The sequence below is a fragment of the Ascaphus truei genome, chromosome 4 (genome assembly GCF_040206685.1).
Source record: "Ascaphus truei isolate aAscTru1 chromosome 4, aAscTru1.hap1, whole genome shotgun sequence".
Taxonomy (NCBI): Eukaryota; Metazoa; Chordata; class Amphibia; order Anura; family Ascaphidae; genus Ascaphus; species Ascaphus truei.
In genome coordinates this window covers 46,103,325-46,130,576 of record NC_134486.1, presented here as the reverse complement: position 1 = coordinate 46,130,576, position 27,252 = coordinate 46,103,325, and the positions used below count along the sequence as shown (strand labels likewise).

The 27,252-nt window shown below is 51.0% G+C and overlaps 1 protein-coding gene across 2 annotated transcripts in view; it reads left to right on the top strand.

Annotated features, from left to right (window-relative positions):
* The window catches only part of TRAF5 (TNF receptor associated factor 5), a 56,651-nt gene extending 29,627 nt beyond the window's left edge, over positions 1-27,024 (top strand). The window contains exons 3-11 of one of the 2 annotated variants that reach the window (XM_075595699.1): positions 2,155-2,212; positions 4,123-4,224; positions 13,699-13,863; positions 15,713-15,790; positions 17,124-17,198; positions 18,633-18,725; positions 24,031-24,171; positions 25,724-25,892; positions 26,113-27,024. In XM_075595699.1, coding sequence (XP_075451814.1) covers positions 2,155-2,212; positions 4,123-4,224; positions 13,699-13,863; positions 15,713-15,790; positions 17,124-17,198; positions 18,633-18,725; positions 24,031-24,171; positions 25,724-25,892; positions 26,113-26,693 — 1,462 coding nt within the window. In that variant the 3' untranslated portion in view covers positions 26,694-27,024. The remainder of the gene's footprint in view (positions 1-2,154; positions 2,213-4,122; positions 4,225-13,698; positions 13,864-15,712; positions 15,791-17,123; positions 17,199-18,632; positions 18,726-24,030; positions 24,172-25,723; positions 25,893-26,112) is intronic. The other variant, XM_075595700.1, reaches the window with a different exon arrangement.
* The last annotated feature ends 228 nt before the right edge of the window (positions 27,025-27,252 follow it).

The following is a 27,252-nucleotide window of genomic DNA, read 5'->3' as shown; positions in this document are numbered from 1 at the left end:
AATCACCTCTCCCCGCTCCAAATCACCTCTCCCCGCTCCAAATCACCTCTCCCCCCTCCCCGCTCCAAATCACCTCGCTTCCCGCAGCTGCCACGCGGCGCGTAAGATGGCGGACCCCCTTCCTCCCTCGCGGCGCCGAGTCAGACGGTGGCGGCGCCCGGAAGTAGAGGTAGGTGTCGCTCCCCACCTCCGGCGCCAAACGGAACTGAGAAAGGGCGCATCAACTGAGGTGTGTGTGTGTGTGTGTGTGTGTGTGTCACTGTCCACTGCCCCCCCCTCCTATCCACTGCCCCCCCCTCCTGTCCACTGCCCCCCCTCCTGTCCACTGCCCCCCCTCCTGTCCACTGCCCCCCCCTCCTGTCCACTGCCCCCCCCCTCCTGTCCACTGCCCCCTCCCTCCTGTCCACTGCCCCCCCCCTCCTGTCCACTGCCCCCCCCCTCCTGTCCACTGCCCCCCCCTCCTGTCCACTGCCCCCCCCTCCTGTCCACTGCCCCCCCCTCCTGTCCACTGCCCCCCCCCTCCTGTCCACTGCCCCCCCTCCTGTCCACTGCCCCCCCTCCTGTCCACTGCCCCCCCCCTCCTGTCCACTGCCCCCCCCCTCCTGTCCACTGCCCCCCCCTCCTGTCCACTGCCCCCCCCCTCCTGTCCACTGCCCCCCCCCTCCTGTCCACTGCCCCCTCCCTCCTGTCCACTGCCCCCCCTCCTGTCCACTGCCCCCCCCCCTCCTGTCCACTGCCCCCCCCCCTCCTGTCCACTGCCCCCCCCCCTCCTGTCCACTGCAGGAAATGCAGGGGGAGGAATCCATGCCTTTGAGGCGCCCCCCCCCCTCCCTTTGACGCCCCCCCCCTCCCTTTGACGCCCCCCCCTCCCTTTGACGCCCCCCCCTCCCTTTGACGCCCCCCCCCCTCCCTTTGACGCCCCCCCCTCCCTTTGACGCCCCCCCCTCCCTTTGACGCCCCCCCCTCCCTTTGACGCCCCCCCCTCCCTTTGACGCCCCCCCCCTCCCTTTGACGCCCCCCCCCCCCCTCCCTTTGACGCCCCCCCCTCCCTTTGACGCCCCCCCCTCCCTTTGACGCCCCCCCCTCCCTTTGACGCCCCCCCCCTCCCTTTGACGCCCCCCCCCTCCCTTTGACGCCCCCCCCCTCCCTTTGACGCCCCCCCCCCTCCCTTTGACGCCCCCCCCTCCCTTTGACGCCCCCCCCCTCCCTTTGACGCCCCCCCCCCTCCCTTTGACGCCCCCCCCCTCCCTTTGACGCCCCCCCCCTCCCTTTGACGCCCCCCCCCTCCCTTTGACGCCCCCCCCTGCCTTTGACGCCCCCCCCTGCCTTTGACGCCCCGCGCGCACACACTGACTGACTGCCGCACGCACGCACACACTGACTGACGCGCACACAAAGCCTGACTGACGCACGCACACACTGACTGAGGCACACACTGACTGTGTGTGCGTCAGTCAGTCTGTGTGTGTTTGTGTTTCTGCCTCAGACTCACTGACGCGCGAGCAAACACACAGTGACTGACGCACACACGCTACATGAAGCTGTAAAGGAGGGAGGGAGGGGGGGGACTGGATTGATGTGAATGGGGGACAAACAGAGAGAGGGGGGAGGAGAGAGAGGAACGGGAACATTACATCCCGGGCAACGCCGGGTCTCTCAGCTAGTATAGTAATAAATATTTTTTTGTTTTGTGTTTTTAAACCTTCTGGCCCCCATATGGTTTGATACATATCTGTTTATACTCAGAGTTATAATTTAGTTGAGTGCAAACTAATGGGATTTCTTTCTGTTGGTCATCTCTGACCAAACCTACCTACTATGTAACTATTTCCCATGCACCACTTTTTACCAACAATATTTGAATATTAAGGTTGAGCAGTGCTGTACACCACCTATATATATCCCCCTCATCCTTCCCCAGAGGCTGTAGGAACGTAGACCTCGGCCCCTCTTTTGAGTTTGGATACCGTAAAACATTGGGCCCCTAAGATGACGACGATAACCAAAATCCTACAGATATGAAGGGGTTAAAAAAAACTTATAGCGTAAGGGGAATCGTAATTAAGATATGATATGCATAGATAAATGCTGAAGTGTTAAAAATATAAGTTGAATTAATATACATTTTCCGCTACTTTTTTTATTTTTTTGTAGCGATCTCTGTGAAATACCACAGTGTCCTATAGATAAAGAAATCATAAAACCACAGGAGGTAAGAGGAACAACTTATGTGTTATTTCTATGTGGGCAACATTTCCCCCCCCCCCCCTTTTTTTGTTTTTTTTTAGATTTTCATTCTCCTACAGTCTTCCCCTTGTGTACAATTAAACCCATAATTAAAACCATTTAACAAACAAGCTAAACTGAAAAAACACAAAGCTGGACTACAAAACTAAAGCTGTCTCACATTTTAATCTGGTCTGCAACTGTTACGTACGCCTATAATATATATTATCTTTAACTGTGCATGCAATGTCTTGTATATAATGTATAACACTTTTCACTCATTGTAACTATGTATTTGTAACCATGTACTTGTCATTATAACTCTGTGCCCAGGACATACTTGAAGACGAGAGGCAACTCTCAATGTATTACTTCCTGGTAAAAAAAAAACATTTTATAAATTAATACATATACTGCAACATGTTAAAAATAAGAAAGTACATTGGATGTTGGCCTCTTCGTTATGTAGGTCTAGGGATCTTGAGATCCACTTCCAACTACAGTGGTAAGAGAAAGAAGAGTCCCTTTTTCGTCTTCCCTGACCAAATCAAAAATACATCTCTTTCTCTTTTTAAAAAGCTCCATAGAATATACTTGGAAGAGAAGCCATTAATAATCTGTAAAAATACAGTATGCCTTTCCTTTTCCCCCCCCCCAAAATCACGAGACAATGCTCCTTTGTCTGGGAAGCGGAGTCTGTCATCAGCTTTTGTTTGTTGACCCAGTTCCTTCATGCCTGGCGCTATACAGTTGTTCTACCTCAGAACGTGCAAAGCCCAGGGATGCAGACCCGTTTCTAAAAAGCTGACCTGCTCAGATCTCTATTAAATAGAGATTCGGTGACCTCAGTCAACTGAAAGATGATTCAATTTAAATCCTATTCCAGGATCATCTGCTCTGCACTGTAATGTTTCACCCCAGTTCTTTGTTCCCCAAGAAGCAGGTGAGATTTGAACCTGGATTTCTGGATAAATTATTTTGCCTCTGGCATTTTTGGCTGATGTCGATCTCTTAAGTCAGAGAGGTCATTTGTGAGCGAGATCAGGAACTTGTGTGCGAGGGCATAATCTCTTTTTAATATTTGCTGGGCAAAACTGTTTCTGTTCCCCTGTGAAGAAAATGTCAGTTAGTACTTGAGTGACAGTTTCTTTATTGGATATACATTTCTCAGAAGCCATATTCAAGGTGATATGCAGAGTTGTAGGTGGTCTTAGTAGAGAAGGCTAGTGATCTATTCCAGGGGGGCTCAAACTTTTTTCCCTGCGCCTCCTTGCCGTCGGTCCCCTCACTTCCGCGCCCCCCCTACCTCCGCGCCCCCCCTGACCTCCGCTCCGGCAATCTGCTGCTATTCATTACATGATTGTACTACACTACCTAAGGGGATGGGTGGGCGGGAATCACCTGCCGGGCAGCAAAGAGGCTGTGCAGCCCACCAGCCTGGCCTTAAGTAGGCCCTCTGGGAACTCCTCCCCTGAGTAGGGGAGGTAGGTGTGGGGGCGGGCCAGCGAGGGGAAGGCCAGACCCCCCTGTCACACAGTCTCTTCAGTGGTGAAGGGATATGCATTGGATTGCAATGCATTGTGCAGATGTGAAGTACATAAGTAAACGCAGAGCAGGGCATTACTAGCCCCTGTGGCAGAAGAGGAGTTACGTTTCATAGGAAGTGGGAGCTCATTTGACGGAGTGGTTGTTTTTTTTTTTTTTGGCTAATTTCCAAAGTTTATAATATTTAACTTCGTGCCAGCGCTGTTCCTTCTCTGTTGGTGACTGCACTGCCCGTGTTTATTATTATACCTAACAGTTGTATGAGCTTACATTGGGCCTTATGTTGAACCCCCCACCCCACCCCCCCCCCCCCAGCTGGATATACACTTTTACCTACAAATCATTTTCCAGGTTTTTCAAGATAATTGTTGTAAAAGAGAAGTCCTGAATTTACAAGTCTATTGCAACAATGTTCCTGACTGTGATGTGAAAGTAACGCTGGGAAGATACCAGGTGAGTGCTCATGAAGCGTGTCTACATTTAATACTATATCATTCCAGTAGCCATACTGATCGTTGAGAAGTGTGGGGGTCTGGCACTCGGGGGGGGGGGGGACCCCACGACAAAGCAGCTGCATCATGGGCTTTCTGATAATTTTCATGGGAAGGTCCCCATTCTGTGCTACTGTGGAGTGCTGAAGGGGATCTGGCCCAGCAGAGGAACGCAAGACGGGAACGCCTCTTCTTTCGTTCTTGTGATTTTGAAAGGCACTCGATAAGTCTTCCTTACTCAGGATATCCGAAATCTGCAAAATATTTTGGGACATGGCCACCAAATATGTATATAGTTCCCCCAAACTACTAACATCCCCCCTCTTCTCTTTCACCCCCGTTTCTCGCCTCTCTTTCTCCCCCCCCCTCGTCTCTCTTTCTCCCCCCCTAGTTTCTCTTTCCCCCCCTGTTTCTCGTCTCTGTTCTCCCCCCTTGTCTCTGTTCTCCCCCCTCGTCTCTGTTCTCCCCCTTCGTCTCTGTTCTCCCCCCTCGTCTCTGTTCTCCCCCCTCGTCTCTGTTCTCCCCCCCTCGTCTCTGTTCCCCCCCCGTCTCTGTTCTCCCCCCCCCGTCTCTGTTCTCCCCCCGTCTCTGTTCTCCCCCCGTCTCTGTTCTCCCCCCCGTCTCTGTTCTCCCCTAGTCACTCTTTCCCCCCCTCGTCTCTCTCTCCCCCCCTGCTCGTCTCTCTTTCCCCCGCCTCGTTTCTCTCTTCCCCCCGAAGGCATTTAAATTAATGCCAAGGGAGCTGCAAGGCTGCAGTAAACTTCTCCTTACCTTGATTCAAACGGCTCCTGGTAACGCGTCGCCATGGCAACGCGACGGCAAATGACGCTGCAGGGTCATGTGACATCTCGTTGCCATGGCAACGTGTCGCCAGGACGTCTGACTCAAGGTAAGCAGGGGGGGCACGAGGAGAGGGGGACAGCCGGCACGAGGGCGCTGGGGGAAAAGATTGTGCTCCCCTGCTATAGAGTGTGTACTCATACTCCTAGTACTTTTAAGCATATCCAAAACAGTGACAAAGTAGTATCTTTAGGCGTCTTGGTGTGTGGGAACCTTCATAGGAAAATTAAAACCACATAGCATAGACTGATAAAATAATTTTATCTGTAGATAGGTAAAAGTATTGCACTCACATGATGCTAGTAAATAACAAGCATTGAATAGATACAAGAAACAGGCTGGCGTCAGCTGGGATGTTTGGCGAAGTGACTTCTGCTGCCGCTGTGTGAAGGGTGACCAGAGTTTCAAAATGAAAAACCAGGACACATTTATAAATAATTTTTATAAAACAAATTACATCACATGACGCACCCCATTGCCATGACAACGAGACACTGACGACATTCCTGACCTTGTATGTATATTACACTTTGCAAAATAGGGTCTCTTGCCTCAGACAGCTTTCCCGGGGGCCAGGACCAACGTTTCCACCGGGGCCTGCTACCCACGTTTTGGCAGCCTTGCGAGAACCCCCCCTTCTCACACACCTCCTCACTCTCACCCCACCTCACACTCCCCTGTCACCTTTTCCTTACCCCCCTCTCTTTTACAATCCACACCCGTGTATTTTTCTCCCCTCCCCACACTCAACCTCCCTCCCCAATATACGTGCACACACAGTGACACACACAGTGACAAACACAGACACACAGTGACAAACACACAGCCACTTACCTACACACACAGCCCCTCCCCTCCTCATACCTCCCCCTCCTCTCCTCATATCTCCCCCTCCTCACCTCATATCTCCCTCTCCCTACATATCTCCTAATATCTCCCCCATCCCTCCTCATACCTCCTCCTCATACCACCCTTCCACTCATATCTCCCCTCCTCATATCTCTTTCTCATCTCATATCTTCACCTCACCGCCTCATAACTCCCCTCCTCATATCTCCTCCCCTTCTCCTATCTCCCCCTCCCCTCCTCATATCTCCTAATATCTCCCCATCGCTCCTCATATCTCCCCCTCATACCTTCCCCTCCCCTCCTCATCTCATATCTCCCCCTCCTCATCTCATATGTCCCCCTCCCCTCCTCACACCTTCCCCTCCTCATATCTCTTAATATCTCCCCCATCCCTCCTCATATCTCCCCCTCATACCTTCCCCTCCTCATCTCATATCTCCCCCTCATCATATCTCCCCCACCCCACCTCATACATTCCCCTCCCATCCTCACACCTTCCCCTCCCCTCATACATTCCCCTCCTCATATCTCCCCCTCCTCATCTCTCCTAATATCTCCCCCATCCCTCCTCATACCTTTCCATCCACATCTCCTAATATCTCCCCCTCCTCATCTCCTAATATATCCCCCCCTCATCTCCTAATATCTCCCCCTCCTCATACCTCCCCTTCCCCTCATACCTCCCCCTCCCCATCTCATATCTCCCCCTCATACCTCCCCTCATACCTCCCACTCCTCATCTCCTAATATCTCCCCCTCCTCATCTCCTAATATCTCCCCCTCCTCATCTCCTAATATCTCACCCCCTCCCCTCCTCATACCTTCCCCTCCCCTTATCTCCCCCTCCCCTCCTCATATCTCCCCCCATCTCACACCTTCCCGGCCTCATACCTTCCCCTACTCATATCTCATAATATCTCCCCCATCCCTCCTACCCACCCCTCCTCATATCTCCTCATATCTCCCCCTCCTCATCTCCTAATATCTCCCCCTCCTCATTTCCTAATATATCTCCCTCCTAATTTCCTAATATCTCTCCCTCCTCATCTCCTAATATCTTCCCCTCCCCTCCTCACACCTTCCCCTCCCCATATCTCCCCCTCCCCTCCTCATACTGTACCTCCCCTCCTCATACCACACTCCCCTCCTCATACCTCCCCCTCCCCTCCTCATACCTCCCCTTCCCCTCATACCTTCTCCTCCCCTCTTCATACCTCCCCCTCCCCTCCTCATACCTTCAATTCCCCTCCTCATATCTCCCCCTCATCTCATATCTCCCCATCTCATATCTCCCCCTTCCCTTTATACCTCCCCCTCCCCTCATCTCCCCTCCTCATCTCCTAATATCTCCCCCTCCTCATCTCCTAATATCTCCCCCTCCTCATCTCCTAATATCTCCCCCTCCTCATCTCCTAATATCTCCCCCTCCTCATCTCCTAATATCTCCCCCTCCTCATCTCCTAAAATCTCCCCCTCCTCATCTCCTAATATCTCACCCCCTCCCCTCCTCATACCTTCCCCTCCCCTTATCTCCCCCTCCCCTCCTCATATCTCCCCCCATCTCACACCTTCCCGGCCTCATACCTTCCCCTACTCATATCTCATAATATCTCCCCCATCCCTCCTACCCACCCCTCCTCATATCTCCTCATCCTCATCTCCTAATATCTCCCCCCTCCTCATTTCCTAATATATCTCCCTCCTAATTTCCTAATATCTCTCCCTCCTCATCTCCTAATATCTTCCCCTCCCCTCCTCACACCTTCCCCTCCCCATATCTCCCCCTCCCCTCCTCATACTGTACCTCCCCTCCTCATACCACACTCCCCTCCTCATACATCCCCCTCCCCTCTTCATACCTCCCCCTCCCCTCCTCATACCTTCAATTCCCCTCCTCATATCTCCCCCTCATCTCATATCTCCCCATCTCATATCTCCCCCTCCCCCTTATACCTCCCCCTCCCCTCATCTCCCCCTCCTCATCTCCTAATATCTCCCCCTCCTCATCTCCTAATATCTCCCCCCCTCCCCTCCACATACCTTCCCCGCCTCATACCTTCCTCTACTCATATCTCATAATATCTCCCCCCTCCCCTTCTCATACCTTCCCCGCCTCATACCTTCCTCTACTCATATCTCATAATATCTCCCCCATCCCTCCTACCCTCCCCCTCCTCATATCTCCTCATATCTAACTCCTCATATCCTAATATCTCCCCCTCCTCATTTCCTAATATCTCTCCCTCCTCATCTCCTAATATCTCCATCTCCCCCCATCTCATACCTTCCCCGCCTCATACCTTCCCCTACTCATATCTCCTAATATCTCCCCCATCCCTCCTTCCCTCCCCTCCTCATATCTCCTCATATCTCCCCCTCCTCATCTCCTAATATCTCCCCCTCCTCATTTCCTAATATCTCTCCCTCCTCATCCCCTAATATTTCCCCCTCCCCTTCTCATACCTCCCCCTCCCCTCCTCATACCTTACCCTTCCCATCTCATACCTTAACCTACCCTCCTCATACTGTATCTCCCCCTCCTCATCTCCTAATATCTTCCCCTCCATTCCTCACACCTTCCCCTCCCCTCCTCATATCTCCCCCATCCCGTATCTCCTAATATCTTCCCTTCCCCTCCTCATATCTTGCCCTCCCCTCCTCATACCTTATCTCCCCTTCATCTCATATCTTCCCCTCCCCTCCTCATATCTTCCCCTCCCCTCCTCATACCTTCCCCATCCCTCCTCATACCTCCCCCTCCAATCCTCATATCGCCCCCTCCCCTCCTCATACCTTCCCCTCCTCATATCTCATAATATCTCCCCCATCCCTCCTACCCTCCCACCCCCTCCTAATATCTCCCCATCCTCATCTCCTAATATCTCACCCTCCTCATCTCCTATCTTCCCCTCCCTTCCTCACACCTTCCCCTCCCCATATCTCCCCTCCCCTCCTCATACTGTACCTCCCCCTCCTCATACCTTCCCCTCCTCATACTGTATCTCCCCCTCCTCATACCTCTCCCTCCTCATCTCATGTCCCCCTCCCCTCCTCACACTTTCCCCTCCTCATATCTCCTAATATCTCCCCCATCCCTCCTCATATCTCCCCCTCATACCTTCCCTCCTCATCTCATATCTCCCCCTCCTCATATCTCCCCCTCCCCACCTCATACCTTCCCCTCCCCTCCCCATATCTCCCCCTCCCCTCCTCATACTGTACCTCCCCTCCTCATACCACACTCCCCTCCTCATACCTCCCCCTCCCCTCCTCATACCTCCCCTTCCCCTCATACCTTCTCCTCCCCTCTTCATACCTCCCCCTCCCCTCCTCATACCTTCAATTCCCCTCCTCATATCTCCCCCTCATCTCATATCTCCCCCTCATCTCATATCTCCCCCTCCCCCTTATACCTCCCCCTCCCCTCATCTCCCCCTCCTCATCTCCTAATATCTCCCCCTCCTCATCTCCTAATATCTCCCCCTCCCCTCGTCATACCTTCCCCTCCCCTTATCTCCCCCTCCCCTCCTCATATCTCCTCCCATCTCATACCTTCCCCGCCTCATACCTTCCTCTACTCATATCTCATAATATCTCCCCCATCCCTCCTACCCTCCCCTCCTCATATCTCCTCATATCTCCCCCTCCTCATATCCTAATATCTCCCCCTCCTCATTTCCTAATATCTCTCCCTCCTCATCTCCTAATATCTTCCCTTCCCCTCCTCATACCTTCCCCTCCACTTATCTCCCCCTCCCCTCCTCATATCTCCCCCATCTCATACCTTCCCCGCCTCATACCTTCCCCTACTCATATCTCATAATATCTCCCCCATCCCTCCTTCCCTCCCCTCCTTATATCTCCTCATATCTCCCCCTCCTCATCTCCTAATATCTCCCCCTCCTCATCTCCTAATATCTCCCCCTCCCCTCGTCATACCTTCCCCTCCCCTTATCTCCCCCTCCCCTCCTCATATCTCCTCCCATCTCATACCTTCCCCGCCTCATACCTTCCTCTACTCATATCTCATAATATCTCCCCCATCCCTCCTACCCTCCCCTCCTCATATCTCCTCATATCTCCCCCTCCTCATATCCTAATATCTCCCCCTCCTCATTTCCTAATATCTCTCCCTCCTCATCTCCTAATATCTTCCCTTCCCCTCCTCATACCTTCCCCTCCACTTATCTCCCCCTCCCCTCCTCATATCTCCCCCATCTCATACCTTCCCCGCCTCATACCTTCCCCTACTCATATCTCATAATATCTCCCCCATCCCTCCTTCCCTCCCCTCCTTATATCTCCTCATATCTCCCCCTCCTCATCTCCTAATATCTCCCCCTCCTCATCTCCTAATATTTTCCCCTCCCCTCCTCATACCTCCCCCTCCCCTCCTCATACCTCCCCCTCCCCTCCTCATACCTCCCCCTCCCCTCCTCATACCTTACCCTCCCCATCTCATACCTTCCCCTACCCTCATCATACTGTATCTCCCTCTCCTCATCTCCTAATATCTCCCCCTCCTCATCTCCTAATATCTCCCCCTCCTCATCTCCTAATATCTTCCCCTCCCCTCCTCACACCTGCCCCTCCCCTCCTTATATCTCCCCCATCCCGTATCTCCTAATATCTTCCCTTCCCCTCCTCATATCTTGCCCTCCCCTCCTCATACCTTATCTCCCCTTCATCTCATATCCTCCCCTCCCCTCCTCATACCTTCCCCATCCCTCCTCATACCTCCCCCTCCAATCCTCATATCGCCCCCTCCCCTCCTCATATCTCCCCCCTCCTCATACCTTCCTTCCTCATATCTCCCCCTCATACCTTCCCTCCTCATCTCATATCTCCCCCTCCTCATATCTCCCCCTCCCCACCTCATACCTTCCCCTCCCCTCCTCACACCTTCCCCTCCCCTCCTCATACATTCCCCTCCTCATATCTCCCCCTCCTCATCTCTCCTAAAATCTCCCCCATCCTTCCTCATACCTTTCCATCCTCATCTCCTAATATCTCCCCCTCCTCATCTCCTAATATATCCCCCTCTCATCTCCTAATATCTCCCCCTCCTCATCTCCTAATATATCCCCTCCCCTCCTCACACCTTCCCCTCCCCTCCTCACACCTTCCCCTCCCCTCATACCTCCTCCTCCCCTCTTCATATCTCCCCCTCCCCTCCTCATACCTTCCCCTCCCCTCCTCATATCTCCCCCTCATCTCATATCTCCCCCTCATCTCATATCTCCCCCTCCCCTCATACCTCCCCTCATACCTCCCCCTCCTCATCTCCTAATATCTCCCCCTCCTCATCTCCTAATATCTCCCCCTCCTCATCTCCTAATATCTCCCCCTCCTCATCTCCTAATTTCTCCCCCTCCTCGTCTCCTCATATCTCTCCCTCATACCTTCCCCTCCTCATCTCATATCTCCCCCTCCCCACCTCACACCTTCCCCTCCCTTCCTCATACATTCCCCTCCTCATATCTCCCCCTCCTCATCTCCTAAAATCTCCCTCATCCCTCCTCATACCTTTCCATCCTCATCTCCTAATATCTCCCCCTCCTCATCTCCGAATATATCACCCCCTCATCTCCTAATATCTCCCCCTCCTCATCTCCTAATATATCCCCCTCCCCTCCTCACACCTTCCCCTCCCCTCCTCACACCTTCCCCTCCCCTCATACCTCCTCCTCCCCTCATACCTCCTCCTCCCCTCTTCATACCTCCCCCTCCCCTCCTCATACCTTCCCCTCCCCTTATCTCCCCCTCCGCTCCTCATATCTCCCCCCTCTCACACCTTCCCCGCCTCATACCTTCCCCTACTCATATCTCATATCTCCCCCATCCCTCCTACCCTCCCCTCCTCATATCTCCTCATATCTCCCCCTCCTCATCTCCTAATATATCCCCCTCCCCTGCTCACACCTTCCCCTCCCCTCATACCTCCTCCTCCCCTCTTCATACCTCCCCCTCCCCTCCTCATACCTTCCCCTCCCCTTATCTCCCCCTCCCCTCCTCATATCGCCCCCCATCTCACACCTTCCCCGCCTCATACCTCCCCCTACTCATATCTCATATCTCCCCCATCCCTCCTACCCTCCCCTCCTCATATCTCCCCCTCCTCATCTCTTAATATCTCCCCCTCCTCATTTCCTAATATCTTCCCCTCCCCTCCTCACACCTTCCCCTCCCCATATCTCCCCCTCCCCTCCTCATACCTCCCCCTCCCCTCCTCATACCTTACCCTCCCCTCCTCATACCTTACCCTCCTCATCTCATACCCTCCCCTCCCCTCCTCATACTGTATTTCCCCCTCCTCATCTCCTAATATCCCCCCCTCATCTCCTAATATCTTCCCCTCCCCTCCTCATATCTCCTCCATCCCGTATCTCCTAATATCTTCCCTTCCCCTCCTCATACCTTCACCTCCCTTTATCTCCCCTTCCCCTCCTCATATCTCCCCCTCCCCTCCTCATACCTTCCCCTCCCCTCCTCATACCTTTCCCTCCCCTCTCATATCTCCCCCTCCTCATCTCCTAATTTCTCCCCCTCCTCATTTCCTAATATCTTCCCCTCCCCTCCTCACACCTTCCCCTCCCCTCCTCACACCTTCCCCTCCCCATACCTTGCCCTCCCCTCCTCATACCTTATCTCTCCTTCATCTCATATCTTCCCCTCCTCATACCTTCCCCATCCCTCCTCATACCGCCCCCTCCTCATATCTCCCCCTCCTCATACTTTCCCCTCCTCATATCTCATAATATCTCCCCCATCCCTCCTACCCTCCCCTCCTAACATCTCCCCCTCCTCATCTCCTAATATCTCCCCTCCTCATCTCCTAATATCTCCCCCTCCTCATCTCCTAATATCTCCCCCTCCTCATCTCCTAATATCTTCCCCTCCCTTCCTCACACCTTCCCCTCCCCATATCTCCCCTCCCCTCCTCATACTGTACCTCCCCCTCCTCATACCTCCCCCTTCCCTCCTCATACCTCCCCCTCCTCATACCTCTCCCTCCTCTCCTCTTATCACACACAGACAGACAGACCGGACACACACACACCCACACAGGACACACACACGCTCTGAGAAGTAGCTCCGCTCACTACATCTGCCCCCGGTACAAAGCCCCACCCCCGGCATCCTTTGACCTCCAACCAATCCCCTGCTTCTACTCTAAAGCCCTGCCCCCCGGCATTCTACCATTGAAAAAAATACTCACCGGCTTCTGCATACTCCTCACGCCGCCCCCGCTCACCGGCGCCGACTTGCGCACGGAACCAGGGGCAACAACCGGGACATTTCCGGGACGGACCAGCAACCGGGACAGCCCAGAAAAAAAACGGGACTGTCCCGGAAAAAACCGAGACGTCTGGTCACCCTAGCCGTGCGGGACGCTGACTGCGGTGCTGCTGAGTTCTCTGCTGCACCGGAGAATCAGCCGGGTACTCCAACCCAGGAAGTGCAGGAGGGGAGACAGGAGATGCAGTGTAGCTGTGGAGAGGAGCGGTGTGCACGCCAAACATTCCAGCTGACGCCAGCCTCTTATCTGTATATGCCACGCTATTCAACTGCTGCACCTTGCAATATACCTAGTTTCCGAGTGCTGTCTTCACCAGGTGTGTGTGTGTGTGTGTGTGTGTGTGTGTGTGTGTGTGTGTGTGTGTGTGTGTGTGTGTGTGTGTGTGTGTGTATATATATATATATATTATTATTATTATTATTTTTTTATGGTATTCTCTGTTTACAGGATCACCTTGGGCAGTGTTTGTTTGAGTCTATACAGTGCACCAATGAAGGATGTCATGACAAAATGCTTCGAAAAGATCTGAAGGATCATCTAGAAATGCAGTGTACGTTAAGAGAGGAAATGTGCAGATACTGCAAACACAACATGGCAGCAATAAATCTGCAGGTACTAGTTAGCATAGCTACAGATTGATGGGGGTGATGTTGTTGTGAAAACTTGGGAATTGTAATTGAGAACTGTCTTGTTTTAATCAGGATTTTGCAATCCCACTGGAGTTTCTGGAGACAAATCAATATACTGCTTTTCATATAAATCGTATGAATTATTAGATTGAATACACATTGAATGCGTTTTTTTAATGGATGTGCAGAATTGTACAGTATGGCCTATCAATAGGAAAGCACCACTTAATCTTTCACTTTTGCAGTATTTCACTCTGGAAGAAAAATAAAGTTCTGAATGTAGCCTGGTAAGATTTGCAGCCAGAGAAAACTTAGTGTAATTAATAATAATATGATTGTTATATAGCACGGACAATGTCCTGTGCATACAATTTTGTGGGCACAATGAGTCACTGGCCCAGACAGCTTACATTCTGTGCCAGAGCCCTAGGGAGACAATACACTCTTAGTACTAAACTACTCCTTGACCTTGGAGCTTACTTATAATAACTAAAAACAAACAAATGTCTGGAGGTACAAAGGCCGCGGCTTTCATTAAAATACATCACGTTTAGTGCCAACCCTGCCAGAGTGTTCAACCACCGGGTAAAGGCCAATGGTACTCAAACCATGGCCCGCAAGTTCCACCAAGCTGGGCACTGCACCGGCCCAGCCGTTTAGCGAGCATTGGCTTTACCAATGGGTAAAGCCCAATAATACTCAAACCATGGCCCACAACAGCAACCAAGCCGGGCGCCACACCAGCCCGGCCGTATGGTGAGAATGGGGACCAAGAAGTCACGCTTAAATGAGCCCTAGCCACTCGCCACTCCCAGCCACATCAGGGCTTTACCGAACCATAGAGCCTCGTCTGGCAAGGTTAAAACACACTTAACCCCCAACAGCCGCCACGATAAAGGCAACAGCACGCCTCCAAAAAATAAACAGTCATTAGAGTATTTATTTTACTTTCTCGCTTTTTTTCCCCCCTGCAAGTACAAGCATCAAACCGCGTTACTGCATAACAGTATAACCGCATGACATCATAACAAAGGGATGTGTAGGCGGGAATTTTCTTGGCAAGGTATGGACTGTCTTCCTGCCCCTGGTCAGGATCTATATATCCCCTTCTCCCTCCCCCCCCCCCCCCCCACGTCACAGACGCACGCGGTGAGGAGGAGAAGGGGCAGGGGATAAACATGGCCCCACATAAGGGGGGAAGGTAGGGGAGCATATTTCCGGCTGTCATGCCACCCTGTCACCTGGGAGCTCAAGGATTCTTTTACTTGCACCTCTAGCCTTCAGTGTGAACACAGATTTGTTACCTTTTTATAAACTCCATGACAGTGTGATACCGTCCTTTTTTTTGTTTTGTTTGCAAAGTCATAGAGTAATGCCCAGATTCACTAAAAGATGCTAAACTTTGGCACGCTTTAACTCCCATTAATTTGAATAAGAGTTAAGGCGGGCTAAACCATGGCACCCTTTAGTAAGTCTGGGCCTTGGATCTGAACAAAGACTGGCCTCGATCATCCTCATCATACAATTGACTTAGAGTTGGCTATGTTTGTGTGCGCGGCTCTTTCTATGGTTAATTAATAATTTCAATTACACTCTACAGTGAGGCCATCGTTATTGCTGACAAACTCATTAATACTAACTGAATATTTATTTCAGAAGTTTCTAACTAATAAGCAAAAGATGTATGGAAATGTTATAAACACAGACCAGAACAAACGTAATAGTACGTTCCGATAATGCCTTCTTTTATTTATTTTTTACCACGAGTATATCAAGCTGGGATTGTATTTAAGACCATTGTATGTTTTATCCTTTATATGTACCCTTTTCAGATTCATGTGAGAAAATATTGCCTTTTGTATCCAGTCCCTTGTCCCAACAACTGCTCGAAGACATGTCCAAGGGAGGAGGTAAATTACAAGTACTTCTGCTAAGGCTCATGGACAGCTTGCCCAGGGGAACAAGTGAGGGGGGCATAGCAGCCTGCCATCGTCCAATAGCAGGCCAGTTACATTCACTTACTCATGCTATGCTGGCTTGCCACTCCTCATTGATTTCCAGTCATAAATCTTTAATAAGTGAATTAAATATCTGAACTCAACAAATATGGAGGGTGGGGGGGGGGGGGTTGGGGATTATTTGGGGAAATCAAAACTAGTGGTAGATGTAATGTGGTTTGACATAACTGGTAGGATGTTTGAAAAAAGGTTTTCGCACTGCTAGAATTGTCTGAAAATAGCATGTACCTATTTTGACCTGTGATTTGGTTAGCATCAGTTGAAGGGGAGACATACATGTTATAATCATATGCATTGGCCAGGTCTGGGATGGTAATATTTTACAATTGCTCCTCTATGTCTAATCTTCTGCATTAAAAACTCTGGGTTGTCACATTTTATACATCTACATTTCAGTGCGTTACAAACATATTTTCCTAGGGAATGCACAGAAAAGAGGGGATTTGATTGAGCGTCCTCCAATCAGATACTACTTGAGTTTCTAAGTTATTGACAATCGGGCTCCATTACTGCTTTCACAAGAACTTTTTATTTTTTCACTTTGTTCAGTTGTTTCAAGGGTATTTTCAGAGCCACTTGCACCAATTCCTGTTTATTCATGGTGATATATTGCCCTATGTGTGTGTGTGTCTTTGCTGCTATGTGGTTTTTCTATCTGTGCCCGGGGGTGTCTGGTTACAGAAGTAACTCGCATGGTTTCCTTCTACCAGCGCCGTTTCTTTTTGGGTATTCAGAGCTCTGACTTACTGGCACTGATCTGCCGCTGAAATGTGCTTAGAAACCGATTTCACAGAAAACGTTTACACCGAGGTTTCTTCTTTCTATACATTTCTCTTCTCCAACATATTCTCTCAAAGGACCTTGTTTTATATATACGCCAAAGTGTGTGCGAGGCCTGTCTCGGGCCCAAAAATCCCCCTAGACTTCAATGGCCACTTTGTCGAAAAAATGTCCCATTCGGCAGATATAGACTAAGGCCCTACGTGGGTCATTTACTAATGGGCTTTGGCTGCTATTGTATCAATCTGTATCTGTATCAATTTCAATCCTTTTGGGCACTTCCCATCCTTGTTGAATTAATTCACAACCCTGGTATACTGCCCCGTCTCAACCACTCACCGTCTCACAAGCTTTACCTCATGCCCCTTTCTGGTTCTATTTGTACTTTTCATTATAACTCCACAATGGTAATGATTCCTTTTGGTGTTTTATTCGATCTTTCTAGATGGAGGAACACCTTCCTCTCTGCCCTGAAGCCGAGTTAGAATGTCCCTTTGCAAACTATGGCTGTCATATTAAGGTATCGTATGCCTCATATATTTCTCTGTTGGTAGGACACAGGATGTTTGTGTTGCAATATTTTATTTATTTATAAAATGTTTTACCAGGAAGTAATACATTGAGAGTTACTTCTCGTTTTCAAGTATGTCCTGGGATATATTGTCATCACCACGGATCTGTTGTACTAAACATACTTACACTTATCCCCACAGGTCTTCTACTGTTTGTTACTGTATTATACTATCATTCCCTTCTTGCAAATGTATGCATGCTAACTCTGCTAAAGCCGCAGTCTGTGCTGAGGACCTTTTTCTTTTTACTGTGTGAGATCTTTTCCTGCCCTTCCCACAGCTATTTATAGGTGTAAAGGTTACTGAGGTAACCTCAAAAGCTAATATTTTAACACTAATTTTTTTTTTTTTTTTTTTTTTTTTTTTTTTAAAGAACAGGACACACTCAGAGGGCAAGATAATAACAATACAAGTTAAGCTCATGTAGGGTTCTGGGGGGATTGCTGTGTTTCACACTGCACACCTCGCACTGTATAACTATGCATATATGAAGTGAATACTAAATAGTACCCATCCAGATAATGTGCAGTATTTTCTGTTTCCCCTATTTATTGTGTGTGTGTGTGTGTGTGTGTGTGTGTCATGTTCTCCTCCTCCCCTCCTGGGAGATCTTGGCCAGGCTACTGCTACATGTAGTGCTGATTACCTGTGATGGTACAGGTGAGATGAGATGCCCACGATGTTGTGGGGGAAAGACAGGACAAACCTCTGGGATTCTTCTGGTTTTTTACTTCTTGGTCACAGCGCCTCCAGACATAAGGGGCTTCAGCATTGCCGAAGGCAGTCCCCGCTATGACAGTCCTTTACTACCAATACCTCTCCCCACACAGACTGCTGCGGAGCCAGAAGTATAAATGAGGAGGATATTTATTGTAGCAGCCAATGCTGGTGTTGCAGTGTATGCTCAAATTGATAATGTAGATCCCTGGCTTCTGGATGTACTGGCCTGCGGGTAATGGTGAGGCCTCTCTGGATTAGCTTATTGCCTCAGCCCATGAGGGTCTGAGCACATGTCACTAACCTAGCAGGTAGGAGACAAGGAAAACTCCTACCCCATGAAGGGATAGTCTTGAACACTCTCTCACTGTGACTCCAGGTCTCACCTCTAAGGGGCTGAACTTCAATCTATAATTTAGCTACTTCCTTCTGAGGCTCAAGGAGGGAGGACCCAGTATCTGCACCACCATTGGCTCTCTGTCACCACCACTCCTGTCACTCAGGAAGTCAGCATGAGGAGGGGAAAAACCCCATAGGATAGCCTGTCACTGTCTGTATCTTACGTGACAGGGAAGATAGAGAGATAGCTGGACCAGCCATATATATAACCTGTTTTGTACAATCTCTGATTACAATAATTGATGGTATGTTTTTATTTATTGAAGGTAAAAAGGGGGAAAATGAAAGAACATGAAAATACATTTCTCAGAGACCACATGCTCTTGGTTTTGAACAGAAATACAAAACTAGAAGAACAGGTGTGTATATGCGTGTGCATCAGGGGTGTATACAGGGTAGAGCCTGTCACGCACTTCCACCCCCCCATGTCACGCACTTCCACCCCCCCATGTCACACACTTCCACCCCCCCATGACACGCACTTCCATCCCCCATGTCACGCACTTCCACCCCCCCCCCATGTCACGCACTTCCACCCCCCCATGTCACGCACTTCCACCCCCCCATGACACGCACTTCCACCCCCATGTCACGCACTTCCACCCCCCCCATGTCACGCACTTCCACCCCCATGTCACGCACTTCCACCCCCCCATGTCACGCACTTCCACCCCCTCATGTCACGCACTTCCACCCCCCCATGTCACGCACTTCCACCCCCCCATGTCACGCACTTCCACCCCCCATGTCACACACTTCCACCCCCCCATGACACGCACTTCCACCCCCCATGTCACGCACTTCCACCCCCCCCCCATGTCACGCACTTCCACCCCCCCCATGTCACGCACTTCCACCCCCCCATGACACGCACTTCCACCCCCATGTCACGCACTTCCACCCCCCCCATGTCACGCACTTCCACCCCCATGTCACGCACTTCCACCCCCCCATGTCACGCACTTCCACCCCCTCATGTCACGCACTTCCACCCCCCCATGTCACGCACTTCCACCCCCCCATGTCACGCACTTCCACCCCCCATGTCACGCACTTCCACCCCCCCATGTCACGCACTTCCACCCCCCATGTCACGCACTTCCACCCCCCATGTCACGCACTTCCACCCCCCCATGTCACGCACTTCCACCCCCCATGTCACGCACTTCCACCCCCCCATGTCACGCACTTCCACCCCCCCATGTCACGCACTTCCGCCCACCCATGTCACGCACTTCCGCCCACCCATGTCACGCACTTCCGCCCCCCCATGTCACGCACTTCCACCCCCCATGTCACGCACTTCCACCCCCTCATGTCACGCACTTCCACCCCCTCATGTCACGCACTTCCACCCCCCATGTCACGCACTTCCACCCCCCCATGTCACGCACTTCCACCCCCCATGTCACGCACTTCCACCCCCCATGTCACGCACTTCCACCCCCTCATGTCACGCACTTCCACCCCCCCATGTCACGCACTTCCACCCCCCCATGTCACGCACTTCCACCCCCCCATGTCACGCACTTCCACCCCCCCATGTCACGCACTTCCACCCCCCATGTCACGCACTTCCACCCCCCATGTCACGCACTTCCACCCCCCCATGTCACGCACTTCCACCCCCCATGTCACGCACTTCCACCCCCCATGTCACGCACTTCCACCCCCCCATGTCACGCACTTCCACCCCCCCATGTCACGCACTTCCGCCCACCCATGTCACGCACTTCCGCCCCCCCCATGTCACGCACTTCCGCCCCCCCATGTCACGCACTTCCACCCCCTCATGTCACGCACTTCCACCCCCTCATGTCACGCACTTCCACCCCCCCATGTCACGCACTTCCACCCCCCCATGTCACGCACTTCCACCCCCCCATGTCACGCACTTCCACCCCCCCATGTCACGCACTTCCACCCCCCCATGTCACGCACTTCCACCCCCCCATGTCACGCACTTCCACCCCCCATGACACGCACTTCCACCCCCCATGACACGCACTTCCACCCCCCCATGACACGCACTTCCACCCCCCCATGACACGCACTTCCACCCCCCATGTCACGCACTTCCACCCCCCCATGTCACGCACTTCCACCCCCCCATGACACGCACTTCCACCCCCCCATGACACGCACTTCCACCCCCCCATGACACGCACTTCCACCCCCCCATGACACGCACTTCCACCCCCCCATGTCACGCACTTCCACCCCCCCCATGTCACGCACTTCCACCCCCCCATGTCACGCACTTCCACCCCCCATGTCACGCACTTCCACCTCCCCATGTCACGCACTTCCACCCCCCATGTCACGCACTTCCACCTCCCCATGTCACGCACTTCCACCCCCCCATGACACGCACTTCCACCCCCCCATGTCACGCACTTCCACCCCCCCATGTCACGCACTTCCACCCCCCCATGTCACGCACTTCCACCCCCCCCATGTCACGCACATCCACCCCCGCCATGTCACGCACTTCCACCCCCCCATGTAACGCACTTCCACCCCCCCATGTAACGCACTTCCACCCCCCATGTCACGCACTTCCACCCCCCATGTCACGCACTTCCACTCCCCATGTCACGCACTTCCACCCACCCATGTCACGCACTTCCACCCCCCATGTCACGCACTTCCACCTACCCATGTCACGCACTTCCACCCCCCATGTCACGCACTTCCACCCCCCCATGTCACGCACTTCCACCCCCCCATGTCACGCACTTCCACCCCCCCATGTCACGCACTTCCACCCCCCCATGTCACGCACTTCCACCCCCCCATGACACGCACTTCCACCCCCCCATGACACGCACTTCCACCCCCCCATGACACGCACTTCCACCCCCCCATGACACGCACTTCCACCCCCCCATGTCACGCACTTCCACCCCCCCATGTCACGCACTTCCACCCCCCATGTCACGCACTTCCACCTCCCCATGTCACGCACTTCCACCCCCCATGTCACGCACTTCCACCTCCCCATGTCACGCACTTCCACCTCCCCATGTCACGCACTTCCACCCCCCCATGACACGCACTTCCACCCCCCCATGACACGCACTTCCACCCCCCCATGACACGCACTTCCACCCCCCCATGTCACGCACTGCCACCCCCCCCATGTCACGCACTGCCACCCCCCCATGTCACGCACTGCCACCCCCCCATGTCACGCACTTCCACCCCCCCATGTCACGTACTTCCACCCCCCATGTCACGCACTTCCACCCCCCATGTCACGCACTTCCACCCACCCATGTCACGCACTTCCACCCCCCATGTCACGCACTTCCACCTACCCATGTCACGCACTTCCACCCCCCATGTCACGCACTTCCACCCCCCCATGTCACGCACTTCCACCCCCCCATGTCACGCACTTCCACCCCCCATGTCACGCACTTCCACCCCCCATGTCACGCACTTCCACCCCCCATGTCACGCACTTCCACCCCCCCATGTCACGCACTTCCACCCCCCCCCATGTCACGCACTTCCACCCCCCCATGTCACGCACTTCCACCCCCCATGTCACGCACTTCCACCCCCCCATGTCACGCACTTCCACCCCCCCCATGTCACGCACTTCCACCCCCCCATGTCACGCACTTCCACCCCCCCATGTCACGCACTTCCACCCCCCCCATGTCACGCACTTCCACCCCCCCATGTCACGCACTTCCACCCCCCCATGTCACGCACTTCCACCCCCCCATGTCACGCACTTCCACCCCCCCCCATGTCATGCACTTCCACCCCCCCATGTCACGCACTTCCACCCATGTCACGCACTTCCACCCCCCCATGTCACGCACTTCCACCCCCCCATGTCACGCACTTCCACCCCCCCATGTCACGCACTTCCACCCCCCCATGTCACGCACTTCCACCCCCCCATGTCACGCACTTCCACCCCCCCCATGTCACGCACTTCCACCCCCCCATGTCACGCACTTCCACCCATGTCACGCACTTCCACCCCCCCATGTCACACACTTCCACCCCCCCCATGTCACGAACTTCCACCCCCCCATGTCACGCACTTCCACCCCCCCATGTCACGCACTTCCACCCCCCCCATGTCACGCACTTCCACCCCCCCATGACACGCACTTCCACCCCATGTCACGCACTTCCACCCCCCCATGTCACGCACTTCCACCCCCCCATGTCACGCACTTCCACCCCCCCATGTCACGCACTTCCACCCCCCCATGTCACGCACTTCCACCCCCCATGTCACGCACTTCCACCCACCCATGTCACGCACTTCCATCCACCCATGTCACGCACTTCCACCCACCCATGTCACGCACTTCCACCCCCCCATGTCACGCACTTCCACCCCCCATGTCACGCACTTCCACCCCCCCCATGTCACGCACTTCCGCCCCCCATGTCACACACTTCCGCCCCCCATGTCACGCACTTCCACCCCCCCCATGTCACGCACTTCCACCCCCCATGTCACACACTTCCGCCCACCCATGTCGCGCACTTCCGCCCACCCATGTCACGCACTTCCACCCCCCCATGTCACGCACTTCCACCCCCCCATGTCACGCACTTCCACCCCCTCATGTCACGCACTTCCACCCCCCCCATGTCAGGTCTCCACCCCCATGTTACGCACGTCCCCGTTACACAGTGCCCCCCCCCATGTCACACGCTCCCCCTGTTAAACAGTGCACTCCCCTTCATCAGCAAAACATGGGGGGTGGTTAAGGTTGCGTGTCAACTTAACTTTGGAAATTGCAGACTTTTGAAGGGTTTGCTTTCAAACCTTAACAACACTTTAACAAAGTTTTTTTTTCTTCAATTGAATATATATGTATGTACGTGTGTCTGTGTATATATGTATGGTTATAGCCCGGTGTGTGTCTCTGTCTGTCAGAGCCGTAGCTTCAAGACCATGTTTCTTACAATAGAACCCAGCCGAATTTGGTTAAAATCGGTGCAATTTTTAAAAGTCCAGTCTGCCACCTTTATTCAAAATGGCGTCCAATTGTATCCAAAAACAGACAAACCTGCTCCTTGGTCTCAGGAACCATCATGCAACATTTGGTTACAATATCTTAAGAGGTCTCCAAATGCATTGCGAATAGACAAACAGACCAACAACTTTCCAAAATATACAGCTCAACCCCGTTATAACGCGATCCGTTACTACGCTAATCCGCTTATAACGCGATACAAGCGTGGCTCCCAATTTTCGTATTTATTCATTCTTTAGAACACGTTTATTGGTATCTTAAGTACTTTATTGTACAACGCATACAATTGTACATTATTTCTAACGTGATCCGCTTATAACGCGATGCGATTCTTTGGACCCCAAGCACAGCGTTATAACGGGGTTGAGCTGTATATAGGTTTTGGATAGCCCTATGTCTATCTAAAGCATTTATTAATTCCTTTTTTGTATGATCCTCTACCAGCTCTGCTGAGAAGCTACTCCATGTATCCACCACACTTTCTGTGAAGTACTTCCTCGCATGTCTCCTGAACGTCAGAGCATGACCTCTTGTTTTTGCACTTCTGAAACTCTTGCATATATTCGACTCGACTCCTACGGTGTCCTTTCTTGTATTTGTGCGTTACAATTTTACATGGTGGTTTTTTTTTTTTTTTTTTTTTTCCCAGATGTTGGACTTGCGGCAAAGTTTGGAACTGAAAGAAAATAAGATCCAGCAATTATCAGACACCGTGAAATGGTGTGAAAATGAATGCAAGCAATTTATGCAGCACACGGGTACAAATGGGAACCATCTTCCAAGCACACAGGTGAAGCACAACAAAACACGCTTATACTGTACAATTTATTCAGCATAAACGTCAGGCTGCGCTTATAGTAACGGCGATGCGACCGTCGCGTCAAAACAAAAGCATTGTCGCCGTCGTATTGTATGTCTTTATTTGTATAGCGCCATTGATGCACATAGCACTTCACAGTAGTAATACACGTGGTAATAATAAATAACAGAGCATGGGAATAAGTGCTTCAGACATAAACGTAACATTTAGGAAGAGGAGTCCCTGCTCTGAGGAGCTTACAATCTAATTGGTATGTAGGAGGAACGTACAGAGACAGTAGGAGGGAATTTTGGTAAGTGCTTATGCGCTTTTAGTGCACGCGACGGCGACAAAGCAACGGAGCGACAGCGCTACCAGAAATCTGGTAGTCACTGATATTTGATTTTTTTCGGCGACGGTCTCCCCTTATGGCCAATCAGAGAGCTTCTCCGTGCCTCTGCCCTCCCTTTTTCTGATGTCACTGGCCTTGTAGCCAGCGACGTTGCCTAAAATTGAAATTCAACTTTTGCGATGGCGATGGGTGACGTCATCGGTCGCGTCGCCGTCACTTAAAGCGCGGCCTAATTCAGCAACTATATTGGGGATTAATTTGATACCGATGTTCAGCGGTTACATTTAGGATTAAATTGTGCATGTGACATCAGTAACATGCATACATAGATACATACATACATACAGTATGTAAAATGTACAAATGTATACACTTGCATGAATATGTTTGGAAATATAAGGTGTAGCGTGTGGTTTAACAGTTTGCCTTGCATATTAATTTGTCCTCATTTAATTTTAATTAAATGTATTTTATTTTGCGACTAAGTTTGGAAACTATTATTTCATACTGATAATTTGCAGCTTGGCAATCCCCTCTCAAAGAGGGTGGAAAAGCAGATAACCAAACTAAGCTCTGCAGAGTGGCTCGGGATATAAGGAAAGGGCTTTTAGTTGTAAGGCCGTGATTATCGCAAAATCGGCCGGTGGTGTGGCGTGGCGGAAAAACAAATTGCAGCAATCCAATGAAAGCAAACATACAAACAAAGGAAATCAGGATGGCTGCTTTAAGGATATCCCTGCTCCAGAACAGGCGGTTCAGTCAAAATCATTGTGCTTAAGCAAGTGGCTTGACCTGCTGGGGGTTCTTCAGGACTGGAGTTAGGAGTCAGTGATTTACAGTACATCTTCCAAGTGATGAAATGAACAAATGTGCTAGGAAAGCAATACATTGCTAATATTATTTCGCTTTGACCTGTCCATGACATCATCAGTTGATGCCTAAAGTGTGATGCAGCTTTTGACGCATGATGTACAAATTAACATCAGCTGGACTGGAGAGGATAAGAAGTGTTAAAAGGGGAAATATCTGGATAACACGGTCATCTTCTTGTAGCACTGATATATTTGCATATATTGCACATACTTATGCAATTTACGTACGCATATACGCCTTTAATTTTGCAAAAGAATGATTATGCGTGTGTATGTGTTTTTAATGTGCATGTTTTCCCCCGTCCTTTTACATTTTAAGACTCTTGCCAGTTATATTGACAAAGCAGCCTGGCTGGAAAATCAAGTGATACAACTGGTGCAGATCGTTAGCCAGGAGCAAAGCAGGCTTGATTTGAGACCATTGATAGAGACCGTTGAGTGTACCAAGCAAAAGATAACCGTGATGGAAACGTACGAGAATCGTTTAGGTATGTTCACTTTTTTTTTAAACAATGTTAATTGGAAATGGTTCAATTCAATAAGAAAAAGAGACGCCCCCACCAAGAATTGTCTTAACAGATAGGTCTTCAGAAAGCAATGGGGACCTCTTTGGCAATTGAGCAACATAGAGCATCAACGTCCAGATGAGATTTAGGAGGAAATCTATGTCTACTACTTTTAACGAATTGAATGTTCTTTTTCCTTCAGGAAACCTGGAGTGTCAGTCCAACATACATGACAGGCAGATTAACCTCCACAAGTCACAGATGAGTAGCAACGAGGAGCGGTTCAAGCTTTTAGAAGGTACATGCCACAACGGGAAACTGATCTGGAAAATCGCCGATTACGAGAGAAAGAAAAGAGATGCGACAGAAAGCCGCATAGTCTCCATATACAGCCAGCACTTTTACACCGGGCGCTGTGGTTACCGCCTGTGTGCCAGAGCATATCTAAATGGGGACGGGTCAGGGAAAGGAGCATACTTATCCTTGTACTTTGTGGTAATGAAAGGGGAGTTCGACTCTCTCTTGTCATGGCCTTTCAAGCAGAAGGTCACACTGATGCTGCTTGACCAGAGCGGGAAGAAAAACCATATAGTAGATGTCTTCAAAGCAGATCCTCACAGCAGCAGCTTCAAAAGGCCTGAAGGGGATATGAATATTGCCTCAGGGTGCCCACGATTCGTGTCTCATAGCCAACTGGAAAACCCAAAGAGCGGTTGTTACATTAAAGATGACACATTGTTTATTAAAGTTGCTGTGGATTTAACTGACCTGGAGGAGTTATAAAATAATATTTCATATATATATATATATATATATATATATATATATATATATATATATAATTTATATATCTTTTTCTAAACTAAAAAAATATATCATATTTCACTTTTTTTTTATCGCGAATATAAATGTGTTCTGTTTTTGAGGGATGTAAACTATTACATTGTAATGTAATTTATTATATTGTATATCACAGTTGTTATTGTTAATGCATTTGGAAATGAGAAACTAGCACTTAAGTAGTACAGTAGGTAATATTTTCAGGAGTTAAAACATTTTTAATGTGATAAAAAAGCAGTGCTGATTGTAAATAAAGTTGGTAATTAAATGCTTATCCCTAGAAGTGTTGTCTACATTTATCATGCAAACATTATGGATTTACCCATCCAGCTGTAGCCAGAAAACAGCTGCTGGAATGCTATCCACCTACGTATCTATTCCTATGACTGTATTGGGACGCACCACGTCTGGTTTTGAGAAGCGGTGATATAGAAATTGCGTTTCACTTATACCGTGACTGCACCAGAGTACTTGCCAAAAATCTATAAACTCAGAAAATTCA